Source organism: Juglans microcarpa x Juglans regia, chromosome 4D, assembly GCF_004785595.1.
Source record: "Juglans microcarpa x Juglans regia isolate MS1-56 chromosome 4D, Jm3101_v1.0, whole genome shotgun sequence".
NCBI lineage: Eukaryota > Viridiplantae > Streptophyta > Magnoliopsida > Fagales > Juglandaceae > Juglans > Juglans microcarpa x Juglans regia.
Window position 1 is genome coordinate 32,548,360 of NC_054600.1, and position 27,292 is coordinate 32,575,651.

Genomic DNA, 27,292 nt, shown 5'->3' on the forward strand with positions numbered 1-27,292 from the left:
ATTAGTTTTTTTTTATATGTATCCTTAAAATCATATTTTTTAAAAATTTATTTTATATATTAAGAAAAATTCTCACATTAGATTATGTATATTTGAACTAAATAATAATAAAATATTATTATTTTTAATTTTTTTTCTTAAAATTATTATTATTTTTATATATTTTACAATTAGTACCATATGCTCAAAAATATAAATTTTATATATCTAAATATTACTAATTTCATATATCAAAATGACTAAATTTATCAATAAATATTAATATATATTAAAAAACATTTTATATCATCAACTTAATACAAATTTCATATATCAAAATTATCTTAATATAAATTTCATAAAGTTGATTTTAATGGATAGGAGCGAGAAAAAAAATTAAAAATAATATTTTGAGAATGAATAGTATTTTTTCAAACTATTTAATATTTATAACTATATAAAAATTTAGAAACGTATAAGTTTATATAAATAAATTTAAAGATATATTATATAAATATAAAGATAAAAATAAAGATAAATAAATCATTACTAGTGCTCTAAATAATATGAAAAACCCACATATAATATTTGTCTGATTCGTTTCTTTGACTTTTGAGAACGCACGAAAGAGACGGCGAAAGGACAATGAAGTTTCTTTTTTCACGTGTATAGAGAGGTTCTCGGAGCCTCACCACAAATTCATTTTTTGTCCCTTTCACGTTCCTTCCATCACCGTCATCCCTACTAATCCAATCAGTATCACGGCAATGTACAAATTAAGTAATCAAAAAATTAAAAATTAAAATTTAGGCCCACAATTTTTTTTATTAAAATAAATTTATAAATTAATATAATTTAATGTGATATGTTAAAATTTTAAATTATTTTTATTATAAATATATCTAATATATTATATCAAAATATATATTTTTATAAAATTTCTTATCCGATAAATTTTTAAAGCTGATACATATGTGTTGCATTTATTAATAATAAAATTTCAATACATTAATCTTATTAGAAAACACAAAATTAAAATTATAGGAAAAGTCTCATCTAAAAGGACAGCTTTGGTATACGTACTTTTCAACATTGACACTAATCACTATGAGGAAAACGAAAAGATATACGAGAACTTTATTAGTAAAAGCGGAAGGAGCTCTTACCTTGAATTATTGCCTTTTCTTAGCTATAATATCTGGCCACAATTTGTTTGGGATTTTCCCCCTATATTTTTCCAACTAAGGTGGTCTCTGTCTACACGCAAGACGAAAGTAAAGAAATTGTACTTTTCAGTTTTCCCCCAATAAATTATTATTATATTTTAAATGATAATTTCCTATAAAGTTGTTTAATTTTAAATTATTAATTAAAAATATATTTTACATCAGCTAACACTGATCAATAATTTTAATAAAAAATAGATCACGTGGCATAATTATCACACTATTTATAAAACTTTTGCCACGTTTATTTTGCTAGGAAATATGACCTGGTAGGGTTAAAAATGATGAATTGATTAAAGTAAGGACGATCCGAACCTCGAGGTGACACATGGTTGCATTTTCTTTTCATAAAGCACCGACCGTAACTTGAAACAACCAATGATGGTGCTACACAACAATACAACATGTTTTTGCACCGTTCGCGTTAATTAGTGAATGAAAAAATGGCACATCTGTCCCTTAAATTGCGGGGCCTGTTGATCTAACAGACGGACTTTGCTTTATACGTGGCCCCATTCTCAATTCTATCATTGGCAATTGCAATTGGTAATGGGCCTTTATGCCCACAATTGGGCCTTTCACACAGATGCACTGGGTCGACATGTCGTCGCCACAGTCAAGTTTCTTTCATACTACTTTTTGTTGGTGTATTATTTATGTATAGTCGGGCCTGCCTTTTCGGACTGAATCTGCGGCCCTGCGGGCTTAAACCCACTTTGAAACTGATTTAAATCCGAAAAACGTGTGTACGAATATATATATATATATATATACGAGAAATAATATTTACAGTCATAGAATATGTAAAAATTAGACATTCCTTTTAAATAAAATAATTAAATATGAAATCTGCTTGAAAAAAAATAAATTTGTTAACAGTATATCTCACTATTTTTTAGAATGTGTGCACGACTCTTGTACAACCTGTATCTAGCATTACTCTATATAAGCTTAGTTAATATTATTTTAAAACAAAAATATTATTTTATACTTTTTATTATCAATTATTTTATAGAGTTAGTCTTCATACATTTCTTAAATGGGAACTGTTCATGTAAGCTCATACAATTATGTTTAAAAAAATTTTAAAATTATAATAATATTATTTTAAAAATAATATTTTTTTTATTCTATTTATCAACGAGACTGCACATACAATCCTTCACTCAGAATCGTAAACAAAATATCGCAATTAGATTCCTCACATACACATAACAAGCAAGCTGGACCACAACTGGTCCACAATTTCTCTCTCTATTTTGTTTTCGCTATCCAATTCCAGTACTTTTTTTTGTTTCAAAATAAATTCAATTACGTACGTAGCATGCCTTCAATTTATTATAGGAATAATGTTAATTACAAATTTTAAATAGATAAATTTTATGCTGACTCTTTATAAAAAATAGATCATATTAAAATTAAATTGGACTTTTTTTTTTTGCACTCTATATGATGAGGTATATATATATATATATTACAGAAAAACCATACCCGACTCGTCTATTTGAGTCTGTACCAGTCATTTTTCTTCTTGTAAATAGCAAAGACCCCAGCTACGCTAACTATATCTACATTCAATAATTAGGCCTGTTCATTAAGACGGGGATTTTTTACGGCCCCCCGAACAAATCTAGGCCAATACCATCATAAAAAAAAATTCTAGGGTATCAGGTATTAAACTCCGTACTTTTTTTTTTCTTTTTTTTTTTTTCAGATTGCAATCCGGGCACACCTGTTCATTTAAGAAATTCAAAAGAAAAATACATATTATATCTAATGAATTATCAATTTTTATGGTTTTCTTTTCTTTTTTTTACTCTCTTCTCCACGTGACTTTTTATTAGTGGTCAAGAAACATGAACATGAACATGTACTTTGGCCCATTACTTGTTTTCTTACTAATTTGCTTTTAAGCATTACCTGCATTGTAATAGAACTAAAAGACGTGATACAACTTGTAAAGGGATTTTACAAATACTGTTTTGATGCAATTAAAGGATGATGTTTTACTTTTCAGTGTTAATTAAAGACTATAATTCAAGTTTCTTCTCCGTAAAAATCTCATTTTTTTAACAATTTTAGAAGCAAAAAATAGTGTAAGTGAGATCATTACGTAAAGTTGAGTTAAAATCATGTTTAACCTTACGAATTGGCAATATGTCACTACTTCTCATTTACTTTTTCAACCGTATGCATGCAATCATGTGAATTACTATATATATATATATATATATATATGATATAGACATTAATATGAATTATCTCAAGGAAGAAATTTTTGTAATAATAAAAAAAAAAGGTACAATCCGGAACTTGAATTCCTGGGTTTCAAAAACTCGGATTCCTTCGGATTTCGGGCCGGATATATCCGAGTTATCGGGTACCTTGTTCGGAAGTCGAGTGAACATGACTATTAATAATGAGAAATTATATTTACAGCCATAAAGTATGCAAGTGTCGCATATTTTTTTGAAAAAAAGTGAACAAATATATGACTCACATAAAAAAAAAAATTTGTAATATTAAAATTTTAAAATGAATACACCTTGCACAACTTATGATTGTATCTATCATTACTCTTCAACAATATCTCCTTTACATTCCTCCCGCTCCTCTCTCTCTCTCTTCTTTCTCTCTAATCCCTCTCACACAAATGGAAGCACCAGTACATGTACCAAAATGGAAAGAAAATCTCACTGCTGAACTAGCAATCCCAACAACAGAAGAAGTATGGCCATTCTTGGAGGACTTCTGAACCTACACACATGGGCTCCCTAACATAATCGACAAGAGTCACATTGTCAAAGGGATCTGCAGCTAGCCTGGCCTCATCCTCTACTGCGCTGCCACCCCAACAAAAGTATGGGATGGACGGACGCGAGCAAACGAAGCAATTGTGGATCCATGAGAAGCTGATCAGGATAGATCCCATCAAGAAAAGTTTGAGCTACGAGGTCACGGAAAATAACGTCAGCATCAAGACTAGGGTCATAAAATTTTTAGTCTGGACTGAAAAAATTGACCCAACCAAAAATATGTTTGATCGGTTTCGATCCTCCATGTACCAGAAATTTGGTTTTCGGTCTAGTCTCGAGATCTGTGAGTTTTGGACCGGACCGGATTAAAACCGATCAAATATATATATATATATTTAAAATATTATATGTAACTTATTATTTTATATTTCAATTGTATAAGTTAATTATGTAATTTTTATCTAATCTATTATTTTTGACTATATAAAATATTAAATAATATATACTATCAATTAATAATATATCATAAATCATATGATAATTTATTTCATTATAATATGTAGATACATAATATATTCATACATACTCTACTATTTACACTTAATTAAGTCATTTCCTTTACTTCTTCTAGTTTTTTAACTTTTATTTAGAGCTTGGAAGATTAGGAATTTTTTTAAATTTATTTTTCTCTATTTTTAATTTTAATTTTATTAGTATAATTGATAACCTTTTTGGATGGATATGGATAACTTTTATTTATATTTTTCCATTTTTTCTATGTCTTTCTTTTATTTAGAGTTTGGATGTTTGGCATATTGCATATTTTTCAAGTTTTTTTTTTTTAATTTTTTTTTCTATTTTTTGTATGTTAATAATAATTTAAGCTAAAAATAGGATAAAAGTCAGAACTTGGGTCGAAATTTGACTAGCAATATTAGTTGGGCCATATGTCAAAAAATTGGCCCATTTGGTCGTGTCGGACCGAACAGCCCAACTCAGTCCGTATGAGAGTTTGGTCCAATCAAGGGTGGAAAAATCTTGGACCGAATTAAGGGTTCGATCTGACCTCAAAAATCTCATATGGACCAACCGAATCTGACCAAATTCATTCCTAATCAAGACCCTCATGGCAATACTCTCAACCTCGGTATATCCAACCAGCGAGGAAAGCAAACAAGGGTGCAAGATCCAATGGTCATTAGTCGCTAATCCGATTAAAGGGTGGAGACAAGATGAGTTGGCCTATTTTGTTCAGGCTATGCTATCTTCCATGGCAAAGAACATAAGAAGATAAATGAACCACCGAGGAAAAAAAAAAAGACACAAGATGCCCATATGCGATATATCTTCAGTGGCAAGTTAAAAACATAGAAGAACTGCACTCTTCACGTAGAAGAGTTAAAGTTATATGTTGCACTCAACTCCTATCCATTAATTAAGATCTCGTTTAGATAATAAGATGAAATGATATGAGATAAAATGATTTTAAATAAAAGTTAAATAAAATATTATAAAAATATTATTTTTTAATATTTTTATTATTTTAAAATTTAAAAATTTTGAATTGTTTATTATGTTTTGTGTAAAAATTTAAAAAAATTATAATAATGAGATAAAACGAGACGAGATAAGTAAAGTTACACTCTTTTACGTGTTCTATGTTGTTGTTGTTGTTGTGGTTGTGGTTAATCCCAAAATAATAAAGTTGCTGTGTGTGTGTTGCATTTGGAATTAAGAATAAATATTGTATGTTTTGCGAAAATAAAAACCAGATGTTTTTGGTGTCCATTATAGTACCTCTTGTGCATTCTAAACTATTTTTGGTAAGATATTATTGCGTGTTCCAGAATATTGCAGGTTTCGTCACTAAGAACACTCCAATGACTTTTTTATTATATAAAAAATGTAAATAATTTGAAGAATTGTTTTAAAAAGAAACTCTATCCGATTATGTAAAATATATTTAACTACAGTATCCCGCTACATGTAGTGGATACTGTTCATCCTGTAAAAATTTTTTTATTGTTGATATTTCATTTATTCTCTATTTTTATTTACTTTGATTTTTATTATATAAATAAATTCTTTTTATTGTTCATCATTTAAAATACATATTTCATTTTTTTCTTAAAAATATCTTGAAATTATTTTTAAAAAAAATTTTTCTTATTTGATTTTATTTTTAAGTTTTATTTGGCTTATATATTTTTGTTTTAGGTGTATAGGACTGAATTATTTTACATTGTATATAAAAAAAATATAAAAATATAAAAAAATATATGGATATTGTAAATTTATTGGTAGAAATAAAATATTTAAAAAGAATAAAAAAAGAATATTTAAATAATATAGAGAAAAAATAGATAAATTGATGGATGACATATTGTAAAAGTCAGTATATAAAATAGAAAAAATGAGTTTTGATGATGTATTTTAAAATATATGATAAATAATCTATTGAGAGTACTCTAATATATATAATAATATTGTTACTAATTTTGGTAAGATTGAGTGGTAATTCCTCTATGATTTTAGCTCTTATCTTGAGTCTTCTCTTCAATTCATGGTAAAGAAGATTGACGATGCCCTCCAATATATATCCGCAACCTGAAACTTAGCTCTAGATTTATGTTATTTATAATGTTATTTCTTGATTTCCTGCTGTGCTTTTATAATATTTAACCTACGTACTTGGGAATAAAGAACGTACATCACCCTGATATTAAACTTGTACGTAGATAGATTAACGTACGTGATCTAATACAATTAATCCCTATTGAGATACTACCATTCTCTGACAAGATGTTTTATTTTACCAGATATTACCAACATGATGGGACTCCCTTTTCGTATTGAATCTGCGGACTCAAACTCCACTTTGAAAGCAATAGTGTATATAATATATAGAAAAAGTTTACTATGAAGTCTCAAACGTACCGCTCAAATTTATTGAATTTTTTTTTTTTTTTCAATGGTTAAGAAAGTTAAGTGTATTGATGTATTTTTTTATTTTTTAAAAATATTTAAATCTATTAAAGAAATGTGAATAGAAAAATTAAAAATAAAAAATTTGAAAAACTAACAGCCAAGTAGGCGACAGAGTAGTCCGATTCTAATATATATATATAGTTCTCGCAATTAACTTACTTTATATAACATCCCCCGCCAATTCCATCAATGCTGCGCGTATTATATGCATGAAACGACCAATCAAAATCTAACACGTAAAATGTCATTGGAGCCAAGTACTAAAAAGAATACTTATTTTAAAGAGGCCATAAATTTTTAAGAAATGAAGAGAATGATACTAAAAAAGGCCAATTGATTATTTTTTTTCTTAATTAGTTTCTAGATCGATCATGAATATAAGCTGGATAACAAATGAATATTATATTATTAAGTAGTTAATGCTGCCTTTTAAATGGAAAAAGCTTCAAATCGGTAATTGTGTAAATTAGAAGTTTACAACCTCCAATAGAAATAGAACACGTATGAAACTCATATGATTTACAATGGGTGAGCCTGTAGAATATTACCCACCTCTCAAATCCCCGAGTCCCCTCCGACTCCTATTCGTTTTCTTCCTCCCCCATCCCCTCCCACCAGATGGACAAGCTCAAACACCAGATGGACTCCATAATGATTTCAGGAACAAAAATACCCCCAGACAAGAAATGAAGAATATAAACATTATCAACTTTTCAGAAAATATCAAATAGCACCATACATCACAGAAGATGACATAAATTGGGAAAGTTTGGGAAAAAAAAAAAGCAATGTGCTGCTGAGAAATAAGAAATTGATGAAAAATAATAGAAATCTTTCGGTCTGAACCTCTTATCAACATAACCATTTGAAACCACCACACTCAGCACCTAAAAATGCATAAAAAATACACCTAATTAAATAGTTTCGAAAATTCATCTAGAGATAAATGCACAAAAAAATACACTAGAGCAACAAATTCATCCAACGGATTATGCACAGAGCGAGAGTTCGGAGAGAGAGAGAGAGAGTTGAAAGAGGGATACAGGTGAGGGGGAGGGGGTAGAAACGCGGGCGAGGGGGAGAAACCCTTGTAATTCGATTTTTTTGCCTACAACCGATTCTAGTTTACATTACATAAAACTCATACGTGCCAAGCAACTATTGGTTGGTTTAAAATCCTTATTTACACCGCATCCTGCTCCAGGCAGACCCTTTTAAATACAAACAAACAAAAATAAATAAATATTGTAAATATATAGTTTTTTTCATGGAGGGCAGACGGGGGGTGACCGCTGGATGTAAGGGGGTGGCAGCCCTGAAAATGAAGGGTGTGGACGTACTTGGTGACGTTTCCTTTTCTCATAAAACAAATCCACGCACTCAACGCCCTTTATGTTGTATTTTTATTTTGGAAAATTTTTTATACCACGCCATCCTTTCATTTTCATTAAGATGTGATACATTTATAATACTTTATTAGATATTTTTTTATCATCCCATAATATTACTACTTTTATTTTTTCAACCAGGAATACAGGCAGCAAGAGAAGACTGGTTTCTCTCAGCTTTCTTCTCCCCAAAGTAAAGCCTGGAACTGGAAGGCTGAAGCTGGAACCACTTTTTATTTTCCTCATTTCATGATACTTGTGATTGTAATACTTGTTTTTTTCTTTAAATCATCCATCTGAAAAGTGCATCTGTCTCTCTCTCTGCATCTCTCTAACTCTCTCTCTCTCTCACATGATTGACTATGTTTCTCGTGATTCTGGAGTTCTTTGGATCAATCGGATGTGTAAAGACAAACCCATATTATTCTTTTTGGAAAATTTATTAATTTGTTTCTGCCTAAAGCCAGAAACAATCTGAAAAAAAGAGAGCCAAAAGAAGAAAAAGCTGAAGTAAGGACTGCATATATATGTATGGTTGAACTGAATGTTCATGTGAATAACCACAGTTTTTTTTGTTCCTTTCCCTTTACCGGGATTCGCAAAAGGTGTAATTCTGCAAAAATATAGTGTTGTTATACTCGGAGGACTTCTCCTCTAATATAACGTGAAATAATCACTCGTCCAAGAATAATTCTTTCAGCCAAAACCACTAAATAAAACCGAAAGTTCGTGTGTACGCGCGCAGTAGTATTGGTTACTGTAATTAATATAGACGTAGAAAAGGCTGATATTTTCTGATATCTTCAAGAAAAATCCAGGCTGTTAAGGGTAGGTATATAGTAGGTACGTACTCTCCATCCGTCTCTCTCCCTCACACACACATTTATTGATTGCTGAGGTAACATCGTTTATAGTCCACATACATCTGCTGATCTTAGCTAGGCTTCGGCAGATATAGAAGGCCATTATAAATAAGAACATTGGCAATCCACACCTTGCTTCCCACATGAGAAGTCCTCAAATTTCTGAACTCGTTCCGAAGAAAACCCTCCCACAATCCCACTTCAATTAAAGCTATCCTTCATCCTCATGGCTCCACACAGAGAAAATCCCATCGGGTCCCACTACAAGAGGGAAAACGTTAGTAAGCCACCACCAAAGCTTTCAATGGAAAGTCTCCAAAGAACAATATCCGACATCTCATTGGAGCTAAGCAAAGAAGACATCGACGCACACCTCCCACCCATATCGGAGGTAGAGGAGGCTCAGTGCGAGTGCTGTGGCATGTCGGAAGAGTGCACCCCGGAATACATAAATTGCGTGCGTGAAAAGTTCTCGGGGAAGTTAATCTGTGGGCTGTGCGCTGTGGCTGTGAGTGAAGAGATGGAGAAGAATGAAGTGAAAAGAGAGGAGGCTTTGAATAAGCACATGACTGCGTGTGTCAGGTTCAACAAGATTGGAAGGTCATATCCTGTGTTGTACCAAGCTGAGGCCATGAAAGAGATTTTGAAGAAGAGCCCGAGATCAAACAGAGCCAAGTCTCAGAGTCCAAGAGATAAGGTGGTTGATCTAAAGAAGGGTGGACTTGCAAGGAGCTCGAGTTGTATTCCGGCGATCACGAGGGAGATTGTCGACCAGTCGGTGGCCAATGACTGAGCCACCAAAGAGGATGGGGCCGTACGTTCTTATGATATGTTGGTGCATGATCAGCTAGCTAGCGAGAAATCTGCATGGCCAATTATATTATTTGGGTTTAGCTATTCGCCAGCGGTTGCCTGCAGCCACTTTTGCCTTTACTCATACCCCAACGTTTGCTACATGCCCTGTCCAAGAGCAGTGGCATTTTTTGTAGATGAAACGATAAACATGCACCCCTTGAAGACTTTCAACATCTCTTTATTCCCCTACACTAACTTGCATCGAATCTCTGCTCCGACTTTCACTGCATGCAAGGGCTAGTTGTTAAACGTTGTGAAGAGAACAATCATATATATCATTCTAATTTCATGATCAAGTGATCTGTAACGATGGGTACGTAGTTTGTAAGCAATAATATCTTGGGTGATAGATAAAAGTCACCGAATTAGTTCTTTACCGGCCGATTGCGTAAATTTTTTTTAAAACATTTGTTTAATTCCTTAAACATTTTTAAAAAATAAATAAAAATCATAAATTTATTATAAAACACTTCCTTAACCATTAAATAAAATCGGTGACTTCCTCGGTCGGAGTAGAGTTTTCCTAATATCTTTAATTTGAAATTTAGTAATCATGAGTATATTTGCACTTATTTTCAAGTGCACTAGTTGATTTATATATTTAGCATGCATCAGCGCTACCAGAATTAGATCAATTAGCGTACAATTTTCATATTCCAAAAATAAAAAAATAATGTCTCTATCCCAATCAAGACTTTCCAATTTTAATTATGATAAACTTTCTAAGAACATGCGTCATTAATGCTTCTTCAAATTTTATTCTGGATCTCAATAAAGATAGAGACAAATGAAAAAAATGGAGAAAGATATATTGATATAGAAAAAAGATATGTAGATGAAAAGAGGAAGCGAAAGAAATAATTAAAAAAGAGAGGGAGAGATATAAGAAGAAAAAGTTATATAAAAATATTATGGTATCAAAAACACGTTTAGGTTGGTAGTTGGTACTCCAAGTAAAACAGTTATTTTACATATAAGCATAGTCGATCGGATTGAGAGAATTTTTTGAGAATTAGTTAACAATTTTTCATATATATAAATGTTAAAATACATACACATGGGAATGTTTTAACTATAATCTCCTAGCTAGCTAGAACCTGTACGTTTACATTCTATATATTAGAGCATCTCATTGGCATAGCCAAACGTAAATGCAAACTAAAATTTGGCTAACAATCCCTTAAAAGGGTCTATATTGGAAGAGGCAAAAGGTAAATATATTGCTTGCTAGTTACAGTAACTTTCTATATTTGTATGGCATTGGATAATTTATATTAATTTCTCTCTCATTTTGTTGCTACATATATAACATTTGTACCACTAATTATTATTTATATATATATATATATATAGGTGCTTGGATTCATATAATTTAAAATGGGTTTGAATTGAAAATTATGAGAAAAATAATTTAGATAAAAAAATTAATTTAATAATATTTTATTATTATTTTGACGAATAGATAGATAATCCAATATCATAATCTTTCTTAAATGAAATAGCTAAAAGAAAAAATATGTGATTTTAGCTTTGCCTTTACCTAATTAGCCAATAAGAATGCTCTTAATTAGGGATGCCAAGGCCCGAGTTGAAAATTGGTCAATTATTATAAAAACTTTCAAAAAATTAAATTATTTATTTAGGAAGTTAATAGTTAGTGAAAAAAAAAAAGGTGATCGAAACCGCCCAAAAGTTTATTTTTAGTAGTAGAGACGGTCCTTTTTAATTTTTGTCAGGATTATGTGTATAATTTTTCATTACAAAAAATAGAGAGGCACATACTTATATACAGAATGTCAATAAACAAGTATTTTATTTTTAAGGCCTAGTTTTGACAGTGGTATTATTTTATTATTATTATTTATTTATTTTTTATTATTTTTTATTACTATTTAATATTATATTATTATTTACAGAATATATGAGAATATTTTAATATCTAAACGCAACTTAAATCAGTCTGATAAAAAATTGGGCTCTCATCTCCGGGCTTCTAGTTAACCTGGACTTGTAGGAGATGTGGCCGAGTCCGAGACCCACAATTTATTCAGCTTTAAGAAGGCCGTGCTTGGTTACAGAAAAATGTATTGTAATGGGCTGCCTCCATACGAAGATTAAGAAAGCCGTGACCCAAACAGAACAATGCAACTTCTGAGAAGAGATAAATGTCTCCTTTGAATTCATTCATCTCCTTTCTAAACACTATTTAGAAGTCAAACACAAAATACATTTTAATCCTTTTATTTTCTTAAAAAAATAAATTTACTCACTTATTCATTATCTAATTATTATTAATTTTTCAAACTTCTAGATAAAACACAAAAAATAATTTAACTTTTTCAAATTCTAAAAGAAAAATAATATTATAATAATATATTAACTTATAATATTTTTATTCAAAATTTTCTCTCTTCTTTTCCAAAACTCTAAAAAAAGTCTTAACTCAAATCAACTGCTATTCATAAACTATTTTACTATTAGTACTTATAATTTTTTCATCTCATCTCATTTTTCAAATCGAGGCCAAAATCAACTAATTAGGAAAAGAGAGAAATATAAATGATGTTTTTTGAGTGCTAATTCTGTCTCTCCTTTAGTTCCTGAGCTTCATTTAATTTCCCCTCTCTCTGTTTTTAAAATATTCTACAGCTTTCATCTATATGACTACAAGCATGCAGTCTAAGATATATATATATATATATATATATATATATATAGTCAGGTCAGGCCAGTTGAATTACAAAGATGCACGTACGTGACTACGTCTGTTTTAGCAAAACACAATCAAATCGGGTTCCTTATAATGGATCTCGTGAGTCCTCACGAGTAAGGAAAGCGATTAGTATTTCATACCCTCGAACACCCACGGACGATCTTTCCATGTCTTCTCCAATATCGATCGTTGCAGCACTGCAAATTGCAGAAAAAAGCCCTAGCTAGCTACTGCCCGCCCCCTGGCCGTTCCTAGCTACTAGCTCTGCAATTTGCACATTAATCATTAATATTGGAAAAGCAACCGGCCTCATCCGTGAAATTTGAGATATTTAAGCCTGTAAAGCGTTCAATCCTCATGGAAATTGTCGATCGATAAGCTAGCTGGCCTATTATGACAACGACGTCCACTTCCCTGTTGATTCTATCCACTTTAAGATCAGATCGATTCTTCTGATCACTTATAAAATACCCAAAACAGCGACTTTTTTTGTACGTACAAATGTATACACGAGTCTGAATTGAAGTGAAGCTAACTTCTTTAATTAGGAAGATATGGCATCAAAATCACTTAATGAAGCAGAGGTACTATTCCATCTCCTAATTTACCTCATCATATATAGTGTCGTTAATTTAGTGTTACATTGCTTATTTCACTTGTTATATTATCGAGCTAATGCATGGCCTGGTTACCTCTCTCTCTCTCTATCTTACTCTCCAGAATGAACAGATCAGGCTGCGAAAGGTGGTCTCCGACATATCTGTGGAGATAGAAAAAAATAGCAAGGAATTAGAGACCATTGCCATAGTCAATGACGTCGAGCAAGCTGAATGCAAATGCTGTGGCCTCAAAGAGGACTGCACCCCGGCCTACATCGTAGAAGTTGAAGAATCTTATTCAGGAAATTGGGTATGCGGCCTTTGTTCCGAAGCTGTAAAAGAAAGGCTAATTCGAACTCCAAAAACATCCACTGGAGATGCGGTTGCCTCTCACAGGGAGTTTTTCCAGAAATTCAACAATACAGCCAGGCTCAACCCGAAGCTCTCATTGGCATGCATACTGAGAGATATAGCGAAAAGAAGTTGTGAAAACAGGAGCTCCAAGAACTCGTCAATGACAAAGTTAGGCCGAAGCACGAGCTGTTTTCCAAATATTGATCTTACAAACTAATTATAATATTAATTATTTTAGCAATATTGATGCCCAAACTCCTTACCGGCCTGGTCATGCATGTTGCTTTTGTGGTACATATTAATACTGGATACGACTGATTGGGCTATATATCATATATACAATAAATTTTCAAAATTTTAATTACTGTGGTTGCATGCTCCAATCGTTAAAGTATTTCAGTCTGGCTAAAACATATACACAACGTACGTTGCTCGATTAATTTCTTCTCTTTGATTTGCAATTTAAGAATTTATAAGTAGATTCTTAATTTTTAATTATCCATGCATGCATGCATGCAGTAAGGTGATTTAATTTTACCCAAATACTGGCTGATTTCTTGTACCATGCATACGGTCCATACCAAGTTGATTCGATCAAGAAAATAATTTTCAATAAATACATGTTAAATCATTGGCGACTAGCAAATCAAAGCTCGGTCCTATATATTAATCAACAAGCCTGCAGATAATCTAAATTAAGCTTTACTTAGTCTTGTTTATTTTTACAAATGAAATGAGATAAAATGAATTAAGATAAAAGTTAAAAATTATATAAAATATTATTAGAATATAGATATGGTCGATAATTCCGAATGGTACCAATTAACCAATTTCTCAATCCCGAAAAATTACTTTGATCGAGCAAATCTCAACTGAAGCTAGCCTAGCTTGGTGCATGCAAGCAAAATCTCACATAGCACGTACGTGATCAGTTTCACGCGTGCAATACCCCTCCACTTTCTCTAGGGTTTAAAAGAGCTAGCATGGAATATGGGCCACCTTAATTTCTTAAAAGTGCATGTGATTTTTTTAGCTCAGTCGGGGTCCACGATGAAAATTATATTGGTGACGTGGCTGAACTATAAATTTTATATATAATTATATATAGTACTGTGGCTCGGCCTCGATCATCCTCAGATCGATTAACAACAGTAAGCTAATCCATCGGCATATACTTCCAGTAAATTAAAAGAAAAAGGCCAAACCTTTGTAAAATAGGCCACGTTTTGCACTCGAAGACCTTTAAATTCAGAATTAAGTAGAAGAAAAATGCTAAAGGCTAGTAAACGTTGCGCAACGCCGCAACCGGCTCCATGTCAGTAAGTGAAACGACCGTGTTTCATTTAGGTAGCAGCGGGATATAATGAAAAGGCAAAACACATTGTTTTGATTTTTCTCTCCTCTTTCTACCTAATTTTGAGTAAACCATCTGTAAATGTTTCTTTCAATCTGTAAACCATCTGCCTTGCTCAAATTTAAGCCCATATGAAATTTTCAGAAGAACACCGAGAAAAGAATCTATTTCCTTATTTGGGTCTGCCATTGTTGTTGTGTTTTCGAAATAGAGTGGCCGTTGCAGAAGACGTCTTCATCTTCGTCTTCATCTTCATGAAAATGAAACAAAGAGTGGCGTCGAGCGTCTTCGTCTGATCCCAACATTGGTATTATAACATCCCAGTTAAAAATATCTGAACTGGTTGGCCCACTTCAAAAATGATCTTCACCAACACAAAAGCTTAGAAGTTCGTTCTTAATTAAGCAAAACTGAATCATTGCTACCTCCCCATCACCCCAAAAATATGAACACTTTCCGGTCATACCGTCAAGAAAATGACTCCCACCAACCAATATTTATGGCCAAGACAATGTGAACCAACACAAAGGGCAGAGAACCTTGAAATGTACCAAAATTGAAAAAAGAAAAAGAAAACAGGATTCATTCAGGCTACATTTAGTTGCAAGACTCAATTTATTTAAGTAGAAACCTGTATATATATGTGTAACCGGCATATTTTGTAAGTAGAAACCTGTATGTTTGTGTCATGTACTGGTCTTATATAATTATGTGGTGGTGCTACTTTTGCCAACTTATTTAATTAGTTAAAGATAACGAAGAACTCATCATGTAGATATTTTGGTCCAAAGATTCACGGTTTACAGTTAAGTGATCAAGTTTCAGTTAGTCAGCTGGCACTCTTAATTTATTTAGATCATGACTATATATGTAAATAACTGTATTTTTGTCCAGTACCCGCAGTACTTAATTTGCACAGTTCAGTTTGTTAATTAGTTCTGTTATTATACTGTATTTTACTTTACATCGGACTTCGGTTTTTTTTTTCCGTTGGATTTCATACCTAAATCACCGAATGAGAACGACCCTTAAATGGGTTTGATGTGCATGCAGATGAGACGTTTAATTTTCCGTGCACCTTTTTGAAGAATTTGGAGAATTTGAATCGTCGGCAATTAATCTAACTTCCTTTAAAAACAAAACTCATCTCAACTCATCATTATAATTTTTTCAAATCTCAATACAAAATATAATAAATAATCTAACTTTTTTAAATCTCAAAATAATAATAATAATAATAAATAAATAATATTCTAATAATATTTTATTAAATCAATTCAACTCATTTCAACATCTAAACGTAATCTAAATTCACACCCACCGCCCAGTTGATGCCATGTGATACTGAGTTGAGCTCTTGGATGCATTATAAGTAGCCCATGTTAGCAGTAATCTTAGTGGACCCTTGAAACCCGACATCTGTAGATCAGAGGCTGAATTGGAAATTTATTCTTTTTAAAAAGTAGTGGGAAAATAAAAAATAAAAAGCATTAATGCTTACCGGCATTGCTACTATAATATAATCCTTAATTAATTAGTCAAACCATTTTATTAAAGTTTTGGGCAAAGTGTATGGCTGAACTGGACCACTAACTATGAACATTACGCCCTACATGAGATTTCGAAAGAGATATTAGAGACCCTTATTTAAGGGAAATTGTCGGTTCCACGTCATGCATACCTAATTAAGGGAAAAAAGTGATAACCTAAATTCAAAATAAAATAACGATCGAACATTATAAAATGTATATAGAAATGAAAAGTGCCTCATTAATTACTATAAGTACAAACGAAGCACCGAACCTGGTTTTGCTCTTTACAGCATATATATATAAATATATATATATATGTGACTAATATTACTCATCATTTTAATTTTCATTATCCTTCTATCATCTTATGATGTGGCATTAAGTGATTAGAAATTATTTATTATATTTTATTTGTAAACATATCATTTAATATATCATAAAATGATGAGAAGATGATAAATAAATTTTTTCTATATATATATATAAACTTTTCATTAATGTTGAACTAATTAATTGCAGTTGAATCATATATGCCATAAATTAATATAAGAAACCCCGGAAACATCATGACCGATATCGATCATAATACTTTATGTCATGGATTCTAGTAGACCATTACATACATATAGATCATATATTCTCATGCACGATCATTGGATGACAGGATGTAAATCTAGACCCATTGCTGAGTTCGCTTGCCATTTATTCGGAAAGCGTGAACAATGATATTGTCCGATAAAAAAAAAAAAAACCACCCAGGTTTTTCATCAAAAGAAAACTGAAGAAGTAAGAAAACATAGTTTCGTCTACATTAATGCTTGTCTAGATGACAGCTGGTGACAGATAGCTAGGGAGGAGCGAGACTGCTTAAAGTTCTTTCGAGTTTTCATTTCCTTGATCTACTCGAAAGGTTAAATACAAGGAATTAAGCTTATGCAAATTTGATCTCATCGCATCTAATTATCCTTGGACTTAATTGGGTAAAATGTTCAGAACTAATGCAAGACACATATTCCAAGAGTATATATATATATATATATATATATATATATATATATATTTGATCACTGTAAAGCAGACTGGGGGTACGTACAACTTGAGCCTCAATTATTCTTGAAGTATCTGGCCAGCCTCTGCCTGGACCCAACATATTTTCAGGCCAATTTATTGTGGTCTTTAAAAATATATATATATATACTTTACTTTTTGTTTGCGCAACCCACTATTTTTTCTAATATTCCTCCATCTGGCTCCCCAAATAATTGCTTAGTAGTTGCATGCAGATTCCAAATGGCAGCTTCTTATTATATGTTGAGACCATGATTGACATAACATATATATAGAAAATATATAAATACTTCCTTTGGTCCTTGAAAACATTAATATAAATATATACATATATATATATATTGTATCAAAATAATGTTCTTTTCAAATGGTTTCTTTATTACTTAATTAATTTTTCTTTTTTTTCATCCACTTTTTCTGCTTGTACTAATTATATTTACACTTTGTTGTTTCAATATAATGCTTAAGGTTACGTTTGGTTAGTGAATGATTTCAGATAATCTGTAAATAATAATAAAAAAAGATAAAAAAAATAAAAAAATAATATTAAATAATAATAATAAATAGTAAAAAGTAAATAAATAATAATAATAAAATATTAAATACTAGTAGAATGATCTCCCTATTCAAACACAAGCTTAAAAATGTCAAAAGAGAGAAAGTGGAAAAATACTATGCAAGGGATAGCATGGGAGGGTGTAAAACCCTAGAAAATGGAAAAGACCGGCATGCCGGGTGCGATAAAGACCACACACTGTATATTCCTTCGAGAAAGAGACTTTGGGTCCCAAAAGCAGAACGGGGAAGAAAGAGGGTGCGCACGAGCATTAGTGTATGTAACGTAAAGACCACCAACTTTTTCTTTTCATTCCTCTGCTTAGCTCTCTCTCTCTCTCTCTCTCCAGCTTTACAACCACACTGATCTTCTCACTTCTGTTTGCCTTGTAACTCCTTCTATGTGCTTGTACTCTTTTTCTGACTAAATTTTTTTTTCCTCTCTCTCTACTGCTAGAGAGAATCCAAGATGATCATAAAGAGTCCAAACGAAAGGGTTTCAAGAATATTGCTTTAATGCAAGGAAGTTCGTCCTTTTCCCGATCTGACTTGCTAGTTGTCGTCCTCACTTCTTTAAAATTACAGTCTAAGGTTCAAATTCGAATTAGTCTGAATTTCTATATCATAATTTTGTCTGACAAAGTACTGTAAACAACCAATGACAGTCCATTCGTGGATGCTTTAATGATTAATGAAATTCCAACCAAGCCTGAAAATAGAAGCCGAGGAAAAAAATGATGTTCTATTGATTGCCCAAGAGAAACTAGAGGGCTAAATCCGAGTTATACTGGCCATGACATATCTGAAGAATTAGTTGCAAAAGAAGAAGATAAAATTATGATCTTGTTTACCCTTAATATAAGTCTAATCAGGTCCTTAAAATTAGAAGGTCAGGTTTTGGCCAAAATTGTAATTGTCGTAACTGTTATTAATATTATTACGAGTAATATTATTTTTCATTCTAGATTTTGTCCGTTCCAGTCATATTTATTGATGTAATACATATTTTTATAAGTAGTTTTATATATCAACAGTTTGAATGGTAGTTTTTGTAGCAGTTATATAATTACCACAGACATAAAGAGATTACATAAAAATAAACTCACAAACTGATATGATTTCACGTAATCCGTTAGATCTACTTTACACTAAAAATAACTTTACAATCTGACGTACTACATCAAGCGGATTTACTTTTATGTAATACCTTTGTGACTAAAGTATTTCTTTTCTGGATAAGTCAAGTCTCATCAGGAATAATAAACTTTAAGATAAAAAAGAAATTATAGATTAGTATACCACTAGCTAGGCATTTGATTAATTACCTCTTAAAATGTAAGCAAATGGGGTTGTGCTAGCTCTTTCCAAACATTAAAATCTTATTCATAATTAATTATCAACATGCGCCATACCAATATTTTATGTTCATAATTTGATTGAACAGATTGAAAACTTTGTTCGAAAGCAAGTGTAAACAAGTACAACATGAACGGCATACACAACCACATGCCCATAAAACTTTTCAAACTTTTCAACGGTTACAGATCATTACCCTTGTCAATATCCCAAGTCAGTCAGTCAAAAGAGAATTTTGGTAAATAATCCGACAAAATCAGAGGCTTTTTCCAACATATGTCCCTGTTTCCATTTCAACCGCTCGTGTTCAAACATCATTCTAAAGGAAGTCAAGGTGCAGTTTCGCAATTATTCTCTCGAACCGTGGCCTTAAATTTCTACACCTTTAACCCCCCTCCTATTTAAGTAGTTGTATATCTCATTAATGTCTCTCACCCTAGCCTCTTCAATAGTTCAAAATCTGTCCTCCTTTCTTCTCTTTTAATCCACATTTCTTAACTACAAATCTTCAGTTTCTGCTAAATTCCCATTAATATGCGATTCAGGTACGTTACATAGTTATATTGTCTAAAAAGAGTTTAGATCATACTGCATGCATGCATATTCTCCTGGTTCTCTTTAATTTCTCGAAGTGTAATTAATTATGGAGATGCATTTCGTCTGATTCTGTTCTTTTTTGCTTAGTACAGGTTCTAGATCGATCAGTGCTTGGTTTCATAATAATCTCATGCAAATGTGGTAAGCTCCTTAATTTAAGAGAAATGCTTTATATACTACACACTATACACTTCAATTAAAGCTAGGAATTCCATGTAGAAAATCGTACGTGTTAATATTTGGCTTATTGTTTTCTTTCCTTTTGACAGCTTGGGATCCGAGAAATGATGACCAACATCTTAATCTTTGATGGGGAGAAAATGCTCTTATCATTTTAGTAAGAACTTTCATCTCCTCCTCTGATTTCATCTGTTACGTAGATGTTACATAAACCAAGCTAGACATGGCCAAGAAAGGAGCTGAAACATGTTCACGGACATTGTCCATGTTCATGTTATTGTTCTTATTCCTCATAAATCTCCCCGCGTTGTATGGTGAGGAATTAGAGTCTCTCTTGCCGTTCAGAGCTTCGATCAAAGACCCCTTAGGCTTTCTTTCCAACTGGAGCTCCTCTACCAGCTTTTGCAATTGGCACGGCATAACCTGTGGCAACCCTCCCCACGTTAAAAAAATTGAGCTCTCCGGGAAGAACATCTCTGGGAAAATTTCTGTCTCAATTTTCCAGTTGCAGTATGTCGAAATTATTGACCTCTCCGACAATCAGCTCTCGGGCGAAATTCCTCGTAATTTATTTTCTTGCCCTTCTCTTCTTTATCTCAATCTTAGTAACAACAATCTATCAGGTCCATTGCCCAGCATTTCCATTTCCCGCCTCGAAACATTAGATCTCTCCAACAACATGCTCTCGGGTAAAATTCCAGACAACATCGGATTGCTTTGGAGCCTAAAATTTCTTGATCTGGGTGGAAATATTTTGGTGGGTAAAATCCCAAATTCCATATCAAACCTGACAGTTTTGAAAGTCTTTACTTTGGCTTCTAACCAGCTGGTTGGTCAAATCCCTGGAGAAATAGGCCGAATGAAGAACTTGAAATGGATTTACCTAGGCTACAACAATCTTTCGGGTGAAATTCCAAAAGAGATCGGAGACCTGACTTCTCTAAATCATCTTGATCTTGTCTACAACGATCTAAGTGGACAAATTCCATCATCTCTCGGGAACCTCATCAATCTTCAGTATCTCTTCCTCTACAAGAACAAGCTCACGGGTCCTATTCCAAGATCACTTTTCAATCTCAAAAAGCTTGTTTCGCTTGATCTTAGCGATAACTCTCTTTCGGGTGAGATCCCGGAACTCATAAGTGAGTTGCAAAACTTGGAGATTCTTCATCTTTTCTCCAATAACTTGACCGGAAAGATTCCTGCTGCTTTAGCTTCTCTGCCTCGGCTTCAAGTCCTCCAATTATGGTCGAATAAGTTATCTGGCAAGATCCCAGAAGACCTTGGAAGGCGAAACAATCTCACTATAGTCGACCTTTCCAGCAATTTTCTCGTCGGAAAAATACCAAAAAGCTTGTGCAACTCGGGTCGACTTTTTAAGCTCATCCTCTTCTCTAATTCTCTCCAAGGCGAAATTCCCCAGAGTTTGAGTTCTTGCATAAGCTTACGACGAGTACGTATCCAAAACAATCGTCTCTCCGGGGATTTATCGCCCGAGTTCACAAAACTGCCGCTAGTATACTTCTTGGATGTGTCAGGCAACAATCTTTCTGGCAGAATCGATGGGCAAAAGTGGGATATGCCATCACTGGAAATGCTGAGTTTGGCGAAAAACAAAATTTTCGGGGAGTTGCCGGGCTCATTTGGCAGTGGCAAGCTTCAGAACTTGGACTTATCGGAAAATCAGTTTTCAGGGAATATCCCCAAGAGCTTTGGGAGATTATCAGATCTAATGCTGTTGCAGCTAAGCGAAAACAAGCTCTCTGGTAATATTCCAGAAGAATTGTCATCGTGCAAGAAGCTTGTGAGTTTAGACCTCAGCCACAACCACCTCAGTGGAAATATACCAATCAATCTCGCTGAACTGCCAGCTCTCGGTCAGCTTGATTTATCTGCAAACCACTTGTCAGGAGAAATTCCACCAAATTTAGGAAGAATGGAATCCCTCGGAGAAGTGAATATCTCCCATAATCATTTCCATGGGAGATTACCGTCCACTGGGGCATTTCTTTACATAAATGCCAGCGCCGTTGCAGGCAACGATCTTTGCGGCGGCGATGCTTCGAGCGGTTTGCCGCCATGCAAAAACCTAAAAAGTCGCATGTGGTGGTATGTTCTCACTTGCTTTTTGGTTGTGTTAGCAATGTTTACTCTTGCTGCTCTTGTCATCCTTTTCATTCAGCGACGAAAGGAATTGGAGCTGAAAAGAGTGGAAAACGAAGATGGAATATTGTGGGAAATGCAATTCTTTGATTCCAGGGCTTCAAAATCCATAACAATCGATGATATATTATCATCGGCGAAACAAGAAAATGTAATCATGAGAGAGGCCGGAAAAGAGAGATCCTACAGGGGGAAGTCTTTCATGATCAGCAACATGCAGTTCGTCGTGAAGGAAATGAATGATGCAAATTCAATCCCGCCGAGTTTCTGGTCTGTCATCGCCGAATTTGGTAGGCTTCGGCATCCAAACATCATTAGGTTGATCGGAGTATGCCGGTCGACCGAAAATGGAGTATTTTTAGTTTACGGGAATGCGGAAGGGAAAATTTTGAGTGAAATTCTTGGAAACTTGAGTTGGGAGAGGCGACGTAAAATTGCCATTGGCATTGCGAAAGCACTGCACTTTTTGCATGGCTACTGTTCGCCGAGTGTTCTGGTTGGTATCATATCGCTAGAGAAAGTTGTGGTTGACGGAAAAGATGAGGCTCGCCTCAGTTTGGACCTTCCTGGCCGGTTGGCTTCTACGGACAACAAGTGCTTGATCATACCTTCAGACTGCGTTGCCCCAGGTACGTACATGACTAATTTACCCTTTACGATAACAATTGGATGTATTAGCTAGGATTAATTTACCACTAATGAAGACTTTATATAATTAGTACATGCGTCATCCCTGTTTGGATTCATTTTTTTTTTTAAATATCTTTTTCGCTTAATTAATGTCGAAAAAAATTCCTTAAAATTCTTAGATCGAGCATTTAATTATGACATTATAAATTGTTAATCTTTAGGCATAATTTTGTATGAAGGAACTATTCAGATTTAATCGTATCAACAATTTAATATCCGAAAACCTGTTATTATATATTTCTACCTACACATTAATTATATATAGTCCCCAAAGTTAAGTTTAGCAGGGATTTAATTAATTCTCTTGTGGTGAATATGCTTTGCTAAGATTATGAAATTGATATATTATAAGTACTAGAAATGCAGTGCTAAATCTTTAGACTTGGGGAAATTTGATGTTCGTCTAGATTAATTTTTTTTTTTTTTTAAGAATATTAATGGGCAGGCTAGTTTTTGTATGCTGAAGTACTGATGGGTAAATTACATTCTGGGTCTATCAAAACAAAAGGAAAATTGATGTGCCTAAAATTAAGTTGCCAATCATGGAGTAGTAATTAAGCTAGTGTCGTGCCGCAAACAAGCATTAATTTCAGGTTATGTATAGCTAGCTAGCCAATTCTAAGAATATTTAGGTTAATTTATTATATTTATATATAAATATATATATATATATATATATATATGCATGCGTACTTTGGAGCAATAGCGTCATTATATATATATATATATATATATATATATATATATATATATATATGTCAGCTTGCATTTAAATTCAAAGTCTATAGTAGATCATGTGGCCGCATGCTTCGATTGGCAAAAATTGGCGTACGTACGTCGTTATATTATTAACCCATGCACGTACGTACGTACCACGTACATAAAAATTGTAGATCGAAAATCCATTAACCAGATGGAGTTTTGGAATTGACTGCAGAAGCCAGACAAAGCAAAGACATCTCAGAGCAGAGTGATATCTATGGATTTGGTCTCTTCTTGATCGAATTGCTGACAGGAAAAAGCCCTGCCGACACGGAATTTGGCATGCACGAAAACATCGTGGAGTGGGCTCGTTATTGCTACTCAGACTGTCATCTTGATGTGTGGATTGATAGGATGATTAGGGAAGATGCAACATCTGATCATAATCAGAACGAGATCGTTGAAACCATGAACCTAGCCCTCCACTGCACCGCCACTGACCCCATGGCTAGACCATGCGCAAGCGAGGTCTTGAAAATCCTCCAGTCTGTGCTGATCAGTTCAAGTTCTTGCGTTTCAGTCCTAAAGTTTTCCTCAACTAATTATTAGAATAATTTGCCCCCTAAGATTTTTATTTACCTCTTTCTTTTTCTATTTTTTTAATTTTTATATAATTAATTAAGGTACTGTTAAATGATGGTTACTCAAATCTGCTTTTGTTAATTACTACATAGTATGTTTTACATACTAGTGAGTCGAAACATGTAGATAAACTAAATGCCATTATATGAACTACAGCTTTTTCTCTGACATATCTCTCTTTCTCTCTCACTATGAACAACATGATCATCAATTCATGGCATGCATGCATGCATGCAGTTCTTCAAAACTCAACATGATCATGATTTGTGATCTTTTGTTCATTGAAAAAACAAAAACAAAATTATAATATAAGCTAGTCAAAGAACTTAATCAGTACTAGATATCCTTAAGTCAATATAGTCGGTGGCCGTTCTATATCATTGTTAGGTAAATAAGAAAAAAAAAAACAATGAGTCACTATAAAGTAAATAGGAAAAAAATGCAACTCTCTAATATTAATGCATGTTCTGGCAACTTATTATAAACGTCCTGCTAAAAGGATTTTGGACGGTCGGAAGGGTAATAAAAATTGTAAAATGTGGAGTACTTTTGTCATTGCATTTGTCAACAAAACATCATAGATCAATTAAAATACAAGTACAAATATTTTATTGAGTACTTATGATAAATTAAAACAGTATATCAATTTTCTTGGTTAACATTATGAACGACCTCAAGTTCTAATTGTAACGCTCCAATATAAAGCTCAAGTCACATGATAGGCTATATTATAAAATGATTAGTTAATGATATAATTAGAGTTTCATTGAAATCATTATAAAGGATAAGAACTTCTATTTTTCAAGTAATATAAAATCTCATATATCATCTATTGACCTTGTCACTTAGTAGGAGGTAGAAAAAATATAAAAACAACACTGTGACCAGTTATAATGCGTCTGCCAAGTAATTCAAGTAAATTTTCGATAATTATCAAAATTATAAGAAGGGGATTAACGATATAATTATGATGCGTCTGTCAAGTAATTTCTGAATCGAGCTAGATTGCATATGAACTTTGATGGAATCGAAGGCTGTGGGGAAGTCATTTATATAATTAGTTTAAAATTCAATAATATATATATATATATATATATATGTTGACGAATCCCTGATTAAAATCGCTCATGAACAACCCTACTTCTACCTTAGAGACAACATTAGTATGCCAGAAATCTATTATACGAACAGCTCATATCGGGAACAATGCCTTTACGCTGGAAATTAAACAGGGTCTGCAATATTTCCTTGGGTACAACATATACTGCTCTTTTTCAGCAAAAAGAAAACTGTTTGACAAAAATAACGTCATTAGTTAATACTCATAGCCTGTTTTTATTTATTTATTTGTCTATCCGAAGATTCCGAACCTAGCACGCGTGTACTTACACCAGCACTATCACTTTTCCCTATTTCTAATAAATAATCATACACGTAAGAAACGGGCAATGGCAGCTGAATGGTCCTGATCAGTGAGTTGGGTCAAGCAACAACGTACACTGAATTTTGCAGGGGACCAGTACTGTACCATTCAAGGGGCTGATGCTAGTACTGTTTGTCGCATTGTCGGGCAGTCCTTAAAATGGATTCTTTCCTTTCTTTTGGCCAAGAAGCTGTATATATGTGCAGGGACAAAGCTGCATGAAGGAGCTTGCTTACCCAGTGATGAATGCTTTTTATGCTTTCTGTCGTCAAAGGGATTGAGTTTAAGATATTTCATCACATGCATACCATCCATGCGCACCGTATAATTTAAATGCATGTTGAAGTACGTCGTCCTTGGAAAACTTAAAACCTGCTAATTCACTGACTTGGAAAGATATCGAGAGAAATAAGCTAAAAAAAAAACTTGATTTGTTATAAAATGGTAGGATATATCGATATGTAATCTCCTAATCAGTTCTAAAAAGTGTGGGGTGAAGTCATAGGCAATCAAGCATGCGAACATGCAGTGATGGAGCCGAGCTTAAAAATAAAATTAATATTGATGATGTTGTTTTAAAGAGTGTTAGGCTGGATCACGAGTTGATTCTTTTGTTCAATATAGAATTTGATTAAGCATTAAATGTGCTCCACTTTGGTTAAAAGGAGAAAGTGTTTGGATGAGTCTCTTTCCTTCCAAGTTTGGCCACAACCTTTCTTGCGATTAACCTTTCTTTCTATATTGTAATCATGGTGATTAGGATTTCCCACCCCTTTTTTTATACATCTATGCAATGATGGTAGTGACTGACAAGATCCCTTTTCTCTTGTGCTGATCAGTCTGAACTTGTGGAGGACTTACATGGTTAGAAGATTCCATCACTAAACACCAGTCTAAGCATATAGTATAAATTAGCTGACATTGTAAGGAACAAACTAGCTAGCTTGGTTTCGCTGTCACGGACATGATATTTGAAATATATACTTTCGTCTCAAAAGCTTCAAGATTTTAATCATAGTCCTTGGAGACCATGCAAAAGGTTCTTCGACTACTCCATTCTTTTTACACAAGAAAGCTACGATCTGATCACGATTCTCACCCCCCCTTTTCCCCCTCTCTCCCTTATCATCAAGTATTTTTTTTTTATTCACTGGGTAAAAGAAGTTGACGTTCGATCTTCAATTCATGCATGTTTGCCTTTTTAATTTTTGGTTACCTATTTGCTTTTTACTTTGTAGGCCATATTACAAAAGTTTTTCTTGTGATGATCTGTTTCTTTCATTAATTAAGAGAGGTTGGGTTTATTTTG

At 33.1% G+C, this 27,292-nt stretch overlaps 4 protein-coding genes across 5 annotated transcripts; all 4 read left to right on the top strand.

The window, feature by feature from the left end:
- Nucleotides 1–4,072: 4,072 nt before the first annotated feature.
- Nucleotides 4,073–6,572, top strand: LOC121260300. The gene is made up of 3 exons (XM_041162127.1): nt 4,073–4,192; nt 5,082–5,197; nt 6,497–6,572. The coding sequence occupies exons 1-3, from the start codon at nt 4,073–4,075 to the stop codon at nt 6,570–6,572; spliced, it is 312 nt and encodes a 103-aa protein (XP_041018061.1).
- A 2,643-nt stretch (nt 6,573–9,215) lies between these two features.
- On the top strand, nt 9,216–10,429 carry LOC121261140. The gene has a single exon (XM_041163339.1). It carries the CDS (start codon nt 9,427–9,429, stop codon nt 9,991–9,993), a length of 567 nt encoding a protein of 188 aa, XP_041019273.1. The 5' UTR covers nt 9,216–9,426; the 3' UTR covers nt 9,994–10,429.
- Nucleotides 10,430–13,443: 3,014 nt separating this feature from the next.
- LOC121260301 lies at nt 13,444–13,938 on the top strand. The gene has a single exon (XM_041162128.1). It carries the CDS (start codon nt 13,444–13,446, stop codon nt 13,936–13,938), a length of 495 nt encoding a protein of 164 aa, XP_041018062.1.
- Nucleotides 13,939–20,004: 6,066 nt separating this feature from the next.
- LOC121261141 (leucine-rich repeat receptor-like serine/threonine-protein kinase SKM1) lies at nt 20,005–24,728 on the top strand. 2 transcript variants are annotated; one of them, XM_041163340.1, is made up of 4 exons: nt 20,005–20,131; nt 20,276–20,324; nt 20,453–23,155; nt 24,154–24,728. In XM_041163340.1, exons 3-4 carry the CDS (start codon nt 20,587–20,589, stop codon nt 24,525–24,527), a joined length of 2,943 nt encoding a protein of 980 aa, XP_041019274.1. In that variant the 5' UTR covers nt 20,005–20,131; nt 20,276–20,324; nt 20,453–20,586; the 3' UTR covers nt 24,528–24,728. The 2 variants fall into 2 exon arrangements, with proteins under 2 accessions (XP_041019274.1, XP_041019275.1); XM_041163341.1 differs by having other exon boundaries at nt 20,018–20,131; nt 20,271–20,324.
- The last annotated feature ends 2,564 nt before the right edge of the window (nt 24,729–27,292 follow it).